This window comes from Eleutherodactylus coqui, chromosome 9 (assembly GCF_035609145.1).
Source record: "Eleutherodactylus coqui strain aEleCoq1 chromosome 9, aEleCoq1.hap1, whole genome shotgun sequence".
Classification (NCBI taxonomy): domain Eukaryota; kingdom Metazoa; phylum Chordata; class Amphibia; order Anura; family Eleutherodactylidae; genus Eleutherodactylus; species Eleutherodactylus coqui.
In genome coordinates, this window is record NC_089845.1 from 23887674 (window position 1) to 23900932 (window position 13259).

The 13259-nt window shown below is 40.9% G+C and overlaps 1 protein-coding gene across 1 annotated transcript in view; it reads left to right on the forward strand.

Moving 5' to 3' along the window:
• LOC136578963 (cadherin-10) overlaps positions 1–13259 on the forward strand; it is a 356335-nt gene that overhangs the window by 148032 nt on the left and 195044 nt on the right. The window contains exon 5 of the mRNA XM_066579189.1: positions 6096–6283. Within this exon, the coding sequence (XP_066435286.1) occupies positions 6096–6283 (188 nt within the window). The remainder of the gene's footprint in view (positions 1–6095; positions 6284–13259) is intronic.

Genomic DNA, 13259 nt, shown 5'->3' on the forward strand with positions numbered 1-13259 from the left:
TCAAACATAAATCTGTTGAGATAAATGTGCAGAAAGGCAAATGTATCACTTTCTCTTATAAATTGAAAGACCCCAATGCCTGACATAATCATTTTACCAACATACATGGGATATATTCAGTCCTGCTCCCAGACTGACAGCAGTAGTTTCAGCATAAGTACTTTTTAAAACCCCAAATCTTGGACTTTTGAGTCTGATCAGAACTCCCTCCCATTACACAGTTGTTTTGTTTTTAATTTGAAGAAAGGTTATTTTCGGCGACAGCAACATCAGAGGCTGAATTTTCAGTGTTTTCTGTGCCTCTTATGGTGGTGTGGAGGTGATTTGCACTGCTGAGTACAGGCGTACTACTAGGGGTTGCAGGGTCACAAATACAACCTGACCCCTTAGCTTGGGGGGACCCCTCACCACAGATCGCACAAGACTAGCAAGCGTGGGGATCATGGCATGCAATGCAGGCAGGGACAGGAAGATCTTACTAATCAATAAGTAATTCCTTCATCAGTCTGAAGGAAACACTCATTGGTTGTTTCATTGGTCAATCAGAGCTTCTATCACTGATTGGCCAGTGAAACTTGGCTGAAAGGCTGTAGTTACAGCAAAAAGTCCCAGCCGGGCATCGCTCTCCATGGCCTCCCTTCCTCCTGCACTGACACTGATATGCCATAGCATTACATTATACCGTGATCTGACAGGCAATCTATCAAGCCATGCCACATGCAACAACACAGAAACCTGTGATCTAATCATAGGGGGCAGCGTGGGACCCACAAACATTGCTCAGGGAAATTAAAAGCCACTGTCAGAAATGACAGTGGCATTTAAAGGGTTAACAGCTCCAATAAGTGGCACTGCTTATCAGAGCTATTGCAGGCAGGTGTTGACTGTAAGAAACAGACAGCACCTGCACTGTATGGAGAAGGATCGCCCTGCAGACCCCCTTCATACATGCATGGCATGTAAGCTGCAGGTCATAACTGTACATTCTGTAGTGTTAAGAGAAGTTGGGGAGAATATAGACATTAAATAACCAGCAGTTTTTTGATCCAGGGATTATTCTTACTGCCATTATGGAGTCTGGAAGTACTTTTTTTTCCACCAAATGGAGTAAATTGGCTTCTGCCTCATTTTTTTTGCCTTCCTCTGAATCAACAAGGAAGTGGACATTGTCTTTTTTCAGCCTTGCATGCTATGTTACTATATTGCATGGCCTGCGCTAAGTGTTCTCTTCATAGATGGTTTACTCGAAAGCTGAGCATCTACAAGAGCAGAAACTGCATAACCAGGTGCAGAGGAGCAGAATACCGTGTAGTAAAAATCTGCCTACAAGGATCAGAGACACTGGGTCCACATTTATACACTAATAGACCAAATCCTCCAGAGTACAGAGGAGGCTTCAATGGTACTATAAGAGGAGCATCTAATATCGGTCACATACATGGATGCAATGTTTTTAGAAGTTTCCAACAACCTCCAGGTGTAAAAACTTGGAAATCTGTGTTACAGCCCTTTTACATGGCCAAAAACATGCAACATTATCTAGCCCTACAGTCTTTATTTAGATTGGTTGTCTGAAAATAGGAAGCTATAGCTTATAATTATTTGATATGGGCTATTTACACGTAATGATTTTTGCTCAAAATTCATTCAACTGAAGGAATATGAGCGATAGTCGTGCCGTGTAAATGCAAAAAATCCGCTCACTATTTGTTCACTTGTCATTATCGCTGACTTTCAGTCAGTGAAAAAACAATTGTTGGATCACTGGCTTTTCGTTCCGCAGAAATGCTCCCAGCACAGTGCTTCATGTGAAGGTGAAGAGCTGAGCGAGAAGCCAATTAGAAACCCACAATCCAGGGATAAGTCCTTCTGTCTAAATGCTCTGCACAAGTGCTAACAAGCTTAGAGGTGATGTCAGCACTGGTGCTGTTGTTTAGACAACTGCTGGCTAGAGATGAGCGAGCATACTCGTCCGAGCTTGATGCTCGTTCGAGTATTAGGGTGCTCGAGATGCTCGTTACTCGAGACGAGCACCACGTGGTACTCGTCTCGATTAAACGAGCACTGACCATTGAATTCAATGGAGCCGGCAATACAGCCGGCTCTATTGAAAGCAATGGGCTGCCGGCGTACGCGGGATGAATTGTCGGGAAGGGGTTAAATATATAAGCCCTTCCCTGCAATTCATCCAGAAATGTGTAAAAATTAAAAATATATATATACTTACCTGGTCCCGGCAGACGGAGTTCAGCGCGGCAGGCTGCAGTTCTCCTGAACTGCTCTGAACAGCTGTGAGTAGTATTCAGCAGCCGGGGATTTAAAATCCCCGCCTGCTGAATGAGATGCCTCTGATTGGTCACAGCCTGACCAATCAGAGGCATCCCTCACTCACACCCATTCATGAATTCATGAATGGGTGAGTGAGGGCTGCCTCTGATTGGCTCAGGGGCAGCTCTCAGCTGACAGTGGGGGGGGGGGGGGTCTCACTCTTGACGCTATTGTGGCTTAATAGTGGGACCTGGGAACTTGAGATGCAGCCCAAAATGTAGCTCCTCGCCTGCCCTATTCGTTTCTGTGTCGTTTCCATCACTTTCTTGTGTTTTGCAGATTTTCACAAATGAAAACCTTAGCGAGCATCGGCGATATACAAAAATGCTCGAGTCACCCATTGACTTCAATGGGGTTCGTTACTCGAAACGAACTCTCGAGCATCACTGAAAGTTCGACTCGAGTAACGAGCACCCGAGCATTTTGGTGCTCGCTCATCTCTACTGCTGGCCCATGTAAAATGGCCATTAGTGAGCCTAGGAGCAAAGCAAGGGGGTTAGTAACACATTAATGCCTCATATGGGAGAAGGTTACGCAGTACAGGGAGCGATAATCTTCATTACTAACAAGAAAAATGATGATGGCCTAGACTCACCTGTACAACTGGAATTGCAGGACAGAATCATAATCCCATGGTGCTACATAGTCTATGAATGGCTAAAATACATACGCAGATGGCACCAGACCATGCCATCCTAAACAATGCAAGACATATAAGCATGGTCACCAGGAAGATGCCATGGTCCTGAACATGGTATCCTTTACTACATAATGTCTAACTGTTTGCACAAGCATCTATTGACTTACGAGTGCTGTGGAAAATGCCTGGGCAACACAAAGATAATCAAAGACCTTATACAAACAGGATGTACATGGAAGGGGATGTAATACAGAGGTCATCTGGTATCCTAAGTCCTCAGGGAACCCTTATGAGAAGAAAGAAAAACTTGCCAGGCACATTCAATGTAACTAGCGATACACGTAGTGCTGAGAATATCACTCAAGGCTAATAATGTACCTGAGGCCAGTATGGCTGGTGACATATTTGATGCGAGGGACATCCCCACTGGCATTGATGCTTGTAATGGACAGGGACACCTCCGCTGGCACTGATGCGCTTGTAGAGGCCTGGGAGACCTCTGCTGGTACTGATGCACTTGTAACAGCCAGGGGCACCCTTACTGGCACTGATACTTGTAGTGACCAGCCAGTACGAAAGCTTGTAGATGGTAGCACATTGCAAGAGACATGCACCATAGCGGAACTCTATACATTAAAGATTAATCTGTATATGATACCTCTCTGCAACAAAAAATTTATCTTATGCCACAAAGAAACCGCAAAGGTGGGTTGAGTAGGTGAGAAACAACCCAGGCCTGCAGAATGAGGACAAAATAAAAGTAATGTTTGAGCCTTGTGGGAGGGACTTATAGGTTAGCAATTAATTATGCTAATTTCTTAATTAACTATTCTAGGTGAACTGGTCCAAGAGTAGAGTCTAAAAGTGCAGTTAGATACAAAGATGATCGCTCAAAAGATCAAGAGCGATCATTTTGCATAAAATTACTACTAGAGATGAGCGAACGTACTTGGCCACGCCCCTTTTTCGCCCGAATACCGCGATTTTCGAGTACTTTCGTACTCAAGCGAAAAAATTCAGGGGGCGCCGTGGGTGAGTGGGGCGTTGCAGCGGGGAGTGGGGGGAGAAGGAGAGAGAGAGAGGGCTCCCCCCTGTTCCCCGCTGCTACCCCCCACGCCGCCACGCCTCCCCCCGCCCCCCGGCGCCCCCCGGCGCCCCCCGAATCTTTTCACCCGAGTACTGAAGTACTCGAAAATCGCGGTGCTCGATCGAGTAATTACTCGAAACGAGTACGTTCGCTCATCTCTAATTGCTACTTGGTACTATTGCCTATTAGTACCAATTAGTAGTGTATGAGCCGCCAGGAGCTGTAATAAAGGAACACACCAGCTGCTGTTCTCTGAATAAATTCTCTTTGTTCTGCCACGGGGCTGACAGCTAAGACAATGTAACCGGCTGTAATCAGCGCTTCCCGGGCAGAACACAGCATGCGTTCCATCTTATCAGCTGTTCTGCTGAACACTAGACTTCATGCCGAACTAAAATCCATCGTTCAGCAGGAAAGTTAAAGATGGGCACATTTACATGCAACAATTATCATTCAAAAGATGGCTTTTGAGCGAATTTTGAGCGATAATCGTTGTGTCTAAATGGGTCTTAAGGGACAAAATATCTCTTCTGTGCTGCCTGAGGACAAAGCAAAGACCACCACAATTATTTTTTATAATTTTATGTTAAAATGATCTATAGAATACTATATTTTTGTTCTCTGGATGTTAGTATGCTTTTTAAAATACTTGTACAGTGCTGCTCGAAAGTTTGTGAACCTTGCAGAATTCTCTACATTACTGCCTATATTTGACCAAAAACTATATCCCACCTGATTGTCCTACTATTGATTGAAAACATGTGACTCTAATTTCACCCTAAAATTATCTGCTTATCCTAAGGTTTTACATACTTTTGCCACTCACAGACATGTGGCATTAGATCATTTTCCTCAATACATACATGACTGAGTTTAATACTTGACTTAGGCCGGCTGCATGCATCCCGGAGCCCGCATTGAAATCAATCTCTGATTGCGAACAGTGACCCCTCGTACCTTATTCTTTCTGTATTGCGGATGACTGCAAAAACTCGCCATAGGTCATGCGCAGTCCAGATTTTAAAAAAAACAAAAAACGTTGTTATTCCCACGCCATTGCTAGGCAATGACACAGTTACCCACCGCCTATCGACAATGTCCATTACGGAAAGGGGCTTGGGTCGGACGGCTTCCATTGACTTCAATGGAAGCCATCCATGCAGTTTCCAGAGCAAAATAGATAATGCTGTGAATGTAAATCCGCTCATGGAAATCGCAATCAATATCCGGTCATGTTAGCGGATATAAGAATGTCCAATTCTTTTAATGTATGTGGAATGCTGTGGATCGTCCGTACGGATGCCGATTGCGGTTTCGGCAATTTTAATCCCGGTTGTGTGCCACCGGCCTTATTTGTTTAATCTGGTTCTATCTAGTTTTTTATCTACTTTTAGGCCTTGTGTAGGGAGTATTAAAATAAACTTCATTATGACCATTTGCAGATAACGTTTCATCTAGGTAATCACTTCGCTTTAAGGCCTCAGTCACACGGGCGCATCGGCATCCGTACACCGGCGCCGATGCGCCCGTGTGACTGACACCAGCAGACGGACGTACCTGCAGATGGCCGTCTCTCTGCAGCGCTGGAGGAAAGAACATGTGACCGGCTTCATTGCTGGTCATGTGTTATTTCCTCCGGCGCTGCAGAGAGATGGCCGTCTGCAGGTACGTCCGTCTCCTTACTGCAGTCACACGGGTGCATCGGCGCCGGTGTACGGGTGCCGATGCGCCCGTGTGACTGAGGCCTAATACCGTATCGAAATAAACTTATAGAGTCCACTTGAATATTTACAGATACAATACAAATATCTGTATTCTATTTTAGTGCTACATTGTATCCAGTTAGAAGATTATGTTATGATGAATTTGATGAGCTTGGTGACATTTAACAGTGGAGAATGTTTTGAAAAGAAGCCAACTCATATTTTTAACTTTTCTGTAAGATTTCCTTTGTGTTTCCATTAGTGTGGCCTAAAATCTGTTAGCAAATTTACCACTGTGCTTTACTGATAGATTATATTCTGTTCCTTTCAATTTCAGATACATACCATCTCAGTGTCTCAGAATCCTCGCCTACTGGATCTGCTGTTGGTCATATAAAAGCTGTAGATGCAGATATTGGCAGAAATGCAGAAGTGAGATACAGAATAACAGATGGAGATGAAATGAATATGTTTGATATAACAACAGAGAGGGCGACCCAGGATGGGGTTATAACTATAAGAAAGGTATGGATTTCATTCTACTTTAAAATGTTTGCTGTGAAATGTTATCTGTAAAAAAATATGTCTGAGTTTCTAGCTTATGTAAAAATTCACCTAGCTACTGTTTATTTCGATTTAATGACAAAGATCATTATAAGGATTGATATAACATATTCAATATCTAAAAGTCTGTGAGTTATATTTGAACTCTACCTCAATATTACTGCATATTGCCGCTGGTTTTACCTTCCTGCAAAAACATGCATAAGTGGGTTACAGGATTGCCAACCTGAACTGTTCCTTTTTCTGGACAAGTTGATAAAAAATCATCTACAGCCAACAATTAGAAACTCCCAGTGAATGATAAAGATAAGTAATATAGTTCAGATTAACTCAATGACAGTGTTTACTGTAAGCCGTAAAATGACTATAATTACAATCCTAATAACCTGATCAAGTTCCAGTATCCAGGTGCATTTATTGATTTCAACAGACAATGGAAAAATGCCCTAGTTTTATGGACTGTCCAGACGTTTCTGGATGGTTGGTGACCCTGGTGGGTCATAGAATGCCAGAACTTCATGGCTGACATGATGGTTGAAAAATAAAATAGTTATAGCTCTAAGATTATGGCAACACAAAAATAATTTTAAAGTGTTTTTTTTTAATGTAGAAATAGTAAAATAATTAAAAAAAACTATATAAATAAATTTGGCATCATCATAATTCTAATGTTTTTTCTGCTACATGGGGAATGGCATAAATATATCATTCTAAAAAGAATGGTGGAATTGCAGTTTTTTCCCCCATTCCCATCAAAACAATTAAGTGGTACTTCCTGCACTTGAATGTTGATTACCTATCCTTAAGATAGGTCAACAATATTTACATAGTAACATAGTATGTAAGGCTGAATGAAGACAATGTCCATCTAGTCCAGCCTGTCTATCCTACTGTGTTGATCCAGAGGAAGGCAAAAAACCCCAAGGGCAGAAGCCAATTAGCCCTTTTGGGGAAAAAAAATTCCTTCCCGACTCCCTAATGGCAATCAGACTGTTCCCTGCATCAACCCCTACCTGCCTATATACCCGGATTGAAAATTAACCTAAGATTTATATCCTATAATGTCCTTCCTCTCCAGAAAGACATCAAGTCCCCTTTTAAACTCCTCTATGGATTTTGCCATCACCACTTCCTCAGGCAGAGAGTTCCACAGTCCAACTGCTCTTACAGTAAAGAATCCCCTTCTATGTTGGTGATGAAACCTTCTTTCCTCTAAACATAGTGGATTCCCTCTTGTTACTGTTGCAGTCCTGGGTATAAACAGATCATGGGAGAGATCCTTGTATTGTCCCCTCATGTATTTATACATAGTTATTTGATCACCCCTTAGCCGTCTTTTTCTAGAGTAAATAATCCCAATTTTGATAGCCTCTCTGGGTATTCCAATCCCCTCATTCCATGTATTAATTTAGTTGCCCTTCTTTGAATCCCCTCAAGCACTGTGACATCTTTCCTGAGCACCGGTGACCAGAATTGTACGCAGTATTCCATGTGAGGCCTGACTAGTGCCTTATATAATGGAAGGATAATGTTCTCATCCTTCGCCCCTATACCTCTTTTAATGCACCCCAAGACTTTATTTGCCTTTGCAGCAGCTGACTGGCATTGGTTACTCCAGTTTAGTCTACTATCCACTAATACCCCCAGATCCTTTTCCATATCACTTTTTCCTAGCGGTACTCCATTAATCGAATATTGGTGACATCCGTTTCTCCTGCCCATGTGCATAGTCTTACATTTTTCAACATTGAACTTCATTTGCCATTTTTCTGCCCAAGACCCCATATTTGATCAGCTGTGATCCACTGCTTGAGACCCCCACTGATCAGCTCTATGAAGGGGTTTGCAAAATCGGGGCAAGTGCTGCGGCCTATTCACTATATACTAGCCATAACACTGTACATTTTGTAGCAGTGACAACTGATATAACAACTCAATCCCATTCACTTGAATGTGGCGATGCAAAAGTTTAAAAAAATATTTTGGTGTTTGAACCACAATACTGTAGGCTTGGTTCTTAATGGTTTAAATTGAAATTAATAGCACAGATACGCATAATGACTATAGAGCTGAAGAAATTTTTCACTTATTTGTATTTTTGATTTTCCAAAATTCAGGATAATCTTTTACTTTTTTAGAGGATGCATATTTATATGTACACAATCTATTTTATCCTTATTAATTAATAATAATGATAACTGTAATAATTATATTATTCTTCATATTTTATCTGTAGATCAACTTTCAGTGGTTGATCTTCAGATAAAATAAGTATCTGTAGATTTTATCTGTAGATCAGTGGATCAACTTTCAGTTTTCATTTACAGTGTTAAGAAAAAGAATTTAAGATGCAAATTAGGCAGCTTACATGATAACAATGATCATGACTAAAGTTGAGTGAACGTACTCTGCCGAGCTTGATGCTCATTCGAGTATTAGCGTACTTGATGGTGCTCGTTACTCGAATGAGCATCAAGCCATGTTCGACCTCGCCCCAGTTTTTGGCTCCTCCTCGCTGTGACATGCCTAAAAGAAACAAACCTAGAAAGAAAAAAAAAAGCTCGGCACCCGGTGTCCCACATACAAAAATGCTCGAGTCTCCCATTGTAGTCAATGGGGTTCGTTGCTCGAGTAGAGCTCTCGAATTTTACGAAAAGTTCTACTCGAATAACGTGGACTCGAACATTTGGGTGCTCGCTCATCTCTAATCATGACAATGATTTCTGACAATTATATGAAGTTATTAAAAAATGCTAATTCCGCTTAAAAATTGCAAAAAAAGTAGATGGTTGGAAATTGTAATGAACAATAAGAATAATATTCAATATACAGTTTTATAACCTCAATTAAATGTGTTAGTTACCCCATTAACTTGGATTGGTGGATTAATGAAGATTTAAAGCTACCAAAATATGCAAATAGTAACATTGTTTAAAGGGGTTGTCTCACGAAAGCAAGTGGGGTTAAGCACTTCTGTATGGCCATATTAATGCACTTTGTAATATACATCTTGCATTAAATATGAGCCAAACAGACGTTATTCACTTACCTTCCCTGCGCTGGCGTCCCCGTCTCCATGGCTCCCCGTCGCCCGATTAGACGCGCTTGCGCAGAAGGGTCTTCTCCCTTCTGGTCGGTCCGGGAAGGTAAGTGAATAACTTCTGTATGGCTCATATTTAATGCAAGATGTATATTACAAAGTGCATTAATATGGCCATACAGAAGTGCTTAACCCCACTTGCTTTCGCGAGACAACCCCTTTAATTATATAGCATGCAATAGTATAAATAAATGTTCATAAAACATTTTAATTTAATTTCTTTTCATATGAGTTAAGAGCTAGAACAAAGATAAGCAGCAACCCCCTCTGGGTAGTACAGCAATAATATGTTTTGGGCTTTTTTTACTTCTAGGGTACATGTGCATGGACATTATTTCCATCCGATTTTTGGACTAAAAAAATCGTTCTAAAAATTGGACAGAAACAAGATCCATTTATGTGACTCGATGTATGTACAAAGGCTTTTTTTCTTGGACTGATAGTTTAAAAAAATCACATCATGTCTTATTCTTGTCTGATTTTCAGATGATGTTTGCAAATATCAATGTGTGGTGTTCAGCACATTTGAAAAGCACCAAGAGGGGATGTCCGAGTACTGCCCAATTTAGGTTAACCCCGGGAATTTGGCATTTGATTTTGCTATGGGCTTTGGCCTGCCAGACTTTACACAAGTTTCGTAGTGTCTTTTGATGGTATAGGAAACTGTACTGATTGCAACCTTGGGTTTCTTGTCAATTTTCTCTGTAGGACTAAACTTCTAAGGGTTATAGTTGTCTGTCTGTCTTCTTCAGTTAATTGCTTTCTTCTTGCCATTACAATTGCAATGTGCTCTGTCCTGAAAAGCAAAACTTTCCAAATCTTGCCCTAAAGAGTGTTGTGATGTAAAACAAAATAGAGCTAGTTTCATTAGTTGTGGGATTTTCTCAGAAGTGGGTTAATTAGACCATTTTTAATGGTGAGATGACATAGGAGACCCAAAAGATGAGGACCTAGAAGGCATTTTTCAAAAGAGAGATATAAGGAGGTCTCCTGGGTTCTGATTAAACAAATCCATCTGCATAGGCGGGTGGCTTTGTAATAAAGTTGGGGGTCCAGGAGACTCATACCTCCATTTGAAGGTTTCAGAATCAATAGCCTGTGTGGTAACTTAGGTTTACCATTTTTCTAAAGGAAGCAGATAAATATCTGTCTTGTTTCACACAAAAAAGGCTTGAGGGATGTAGATAAGTATCATCTGTAATACATACAGTGTTAATGGGAGAATATAAGATTTAATATAGTTTTTTGTCCCTACACAGGAAATTATTGAGGTGTGTTTTAATTTTGGAAAATAGTGGGCAGTAATTAAAGGAGTATAGGTCAGATAGAGGTTTTGCAATATTGATGCTCAGATACTTTATGTGGTGATCCTGTCATTTGAAGCAATCAAGGTTTTGTAGAGTCTTAACTGTGCTATGTAGTACAGATATGTTAAGAAACTCTTTAAGAAAAAGACTTTGAGTAGTTGAGTTTAAAATTTGAGACAAGACCAAATTGCTGGAAAACTTAAGGAACACAAGGCAAGCCTAGTTTGATCCTTGTTTGGAATATGAATAGTAGCCAAACAGCAGCACCGGAAGTTGGACTGCAGGACTGAAGTTGGAAGGTATTGATAACAGTGTGTGCTTATACAGCACAATAAATCATAGGACACCAAAAGCCAAACTAGAAAGGGGGTCCTATCACAGGCTGATAGCCTGTATATCATAAGTCTGTATACCACAGCCTAACCCCCAAAGGTATGGCATTAAATGGTACCTTAGGTACTTTAAAACTAGTCTATTGCAGTATGAAAGTTGCCATCCACCTTACTGTGCTGTATAAACACACACTGTTATCAATACCTTCCAAATTTAGTCCTGCACCCTGGTAAATACGGCCGTTGCTATGACAACATGGCCGATCGGGGGTGACACCATTTTCAGCATTTGGGCTTATGTATCTGTTTATTTATAGAACCCTGCCCTGTCAGGTCATCCGTCAGGGTTCATTTTCATACTAGATGTGATATACCTCATACAGAGACGTGAGCATGCACTGTTGATAGCACTGGTTGATCTCCGCCCCGACACACCTCCTGGTGTGACTCATCTGTGTCAAGGCAGGTCACATCCTCTATGGGCAATGTGCAGGGATTGCTGAGCATGCTCCGTTGTAAGCATTGATGTACTTCCGCCCTGAGATACTATGGGCGGTGACGCACTTCCGGTCTTACGAGACAAGCACCTGACAATTAAGCCGTGATGGATCTGCAACACCCAGAGCACAGGTGTTTCTCATCCCACTTGATTTTATAGGGGATTCTTTTAGTATATATGGGACACTAGTCTGTTTGTGCATTGAGCTTGACAAAGACGGTTGCAGCCGTCGAAACGTCGCCATGCTGTTTTACTTCTGGACCTGTATTCACCAATAAAGGATGATATATCTGGAATACCTTCTGTCTTTTGGCTGATCTCCCTTGGACCAGTGCTGCCTTCCAAAAACAACTTGATCCTTGTTTGGAGTTTGTAAAGATTAAGAGGAAGTCGTCTGCAAATATAGTTGTAGAGTGGGTTTTGCCGTCTATCTGAAGGTCTTCAATTTCTGTTATTTGAGTGATCTTCTGGACCAGGGTTTCTATGGTCAAAATTGGAGGGGAAGTAGAGAGGTAGCAGCCTTGTCTTATATCATTTAGTTTATCAAAAATGGGGGACAAAGTGCCATGGATTCTCATTCTTGCCTTAGGGAATGTATTAAGGGAAAAATAGCTGAGATAAAGGTTGGTGGAAAGCCAAACTTGGCTAATTTATCATACATAGAGGCCCACTATACTCTGTCAAATGCTTTTTCAGCATTGGCACGTAGTAAAACTAAGAGAATTTTGCATAGATGTACATAATGTAAGAGATTAATAAACTCAGATGAATTATGTTTCCCTTTAGTTTTGGACTAAGCCTACTTTTTAATTATTTTTAAAACTAGGATAGATTTAAGTTTGTTAGCTAGAAGCTTGGCCCCATTTAACATTAGTGTTGATTAGGAAGGTAGGATGGCAACTGCTGCAGTCTCTTTTATCTTTCCCTTCTTTAGGGTTGAAGGCAATATGGGTTACTGAGGCTTGATCAGGAAAGTGAGCTCCATTCAGCAGACCAATTAAGAAATTCAGGAGAAGTGATTGAAGTTGTTTGTAGTAACTAATAGGAAAGCTGTCTGGATCTGGAGCTTTCTCTATCAATATGGAGGACAAAACCTAGACAAGCTTCGAGACAGTAAAGGGCACTAGGAGAGACATTTGCTCTTCTTCTGAAAGTAAAGGGAGTTTTATAGAGTCAAGAAATTGAATAGTAAAGGATCTAGAGTCTAGGTGGTGTTCTAAAACTTTTGATCACTAGTGCATTATATATTTTTTCTACGTTCACCTTAACCTCTAATTTCCCAGATAATTTTTTTGAGTTTTGAAAAAAAAATCCTTCTTATTAACAGAGAATTCATTTGCAGTAGGTAATGCAGCTAAGAGCTATACACATTAACAAAAAGCAAATGTGGGATATGTGTTGTGATATAAAGTCTGTTATGTCTAATATGTGTAAGTTCAGATTTAAGTGACTTTACATTTAAACAAAACAATCTAAGCGATAATCATAGAGTGTAAATGGAAAATAATTGCTCACTATTTGTTTATAAGACGTTCTTGCTGACCTTCAGCCAGCATAAAAAACTATTGCTGGATTGCTGGCTTTTCGTTTCGTGTAAGTGCTCCCTGCACAGTGCTTCACTTCAAACGGTGTTTCCCAAACTCCAGTCCTCATAGAACCGAATGATGTAATTATTGTCATTGTCTCAGACATTGCCACA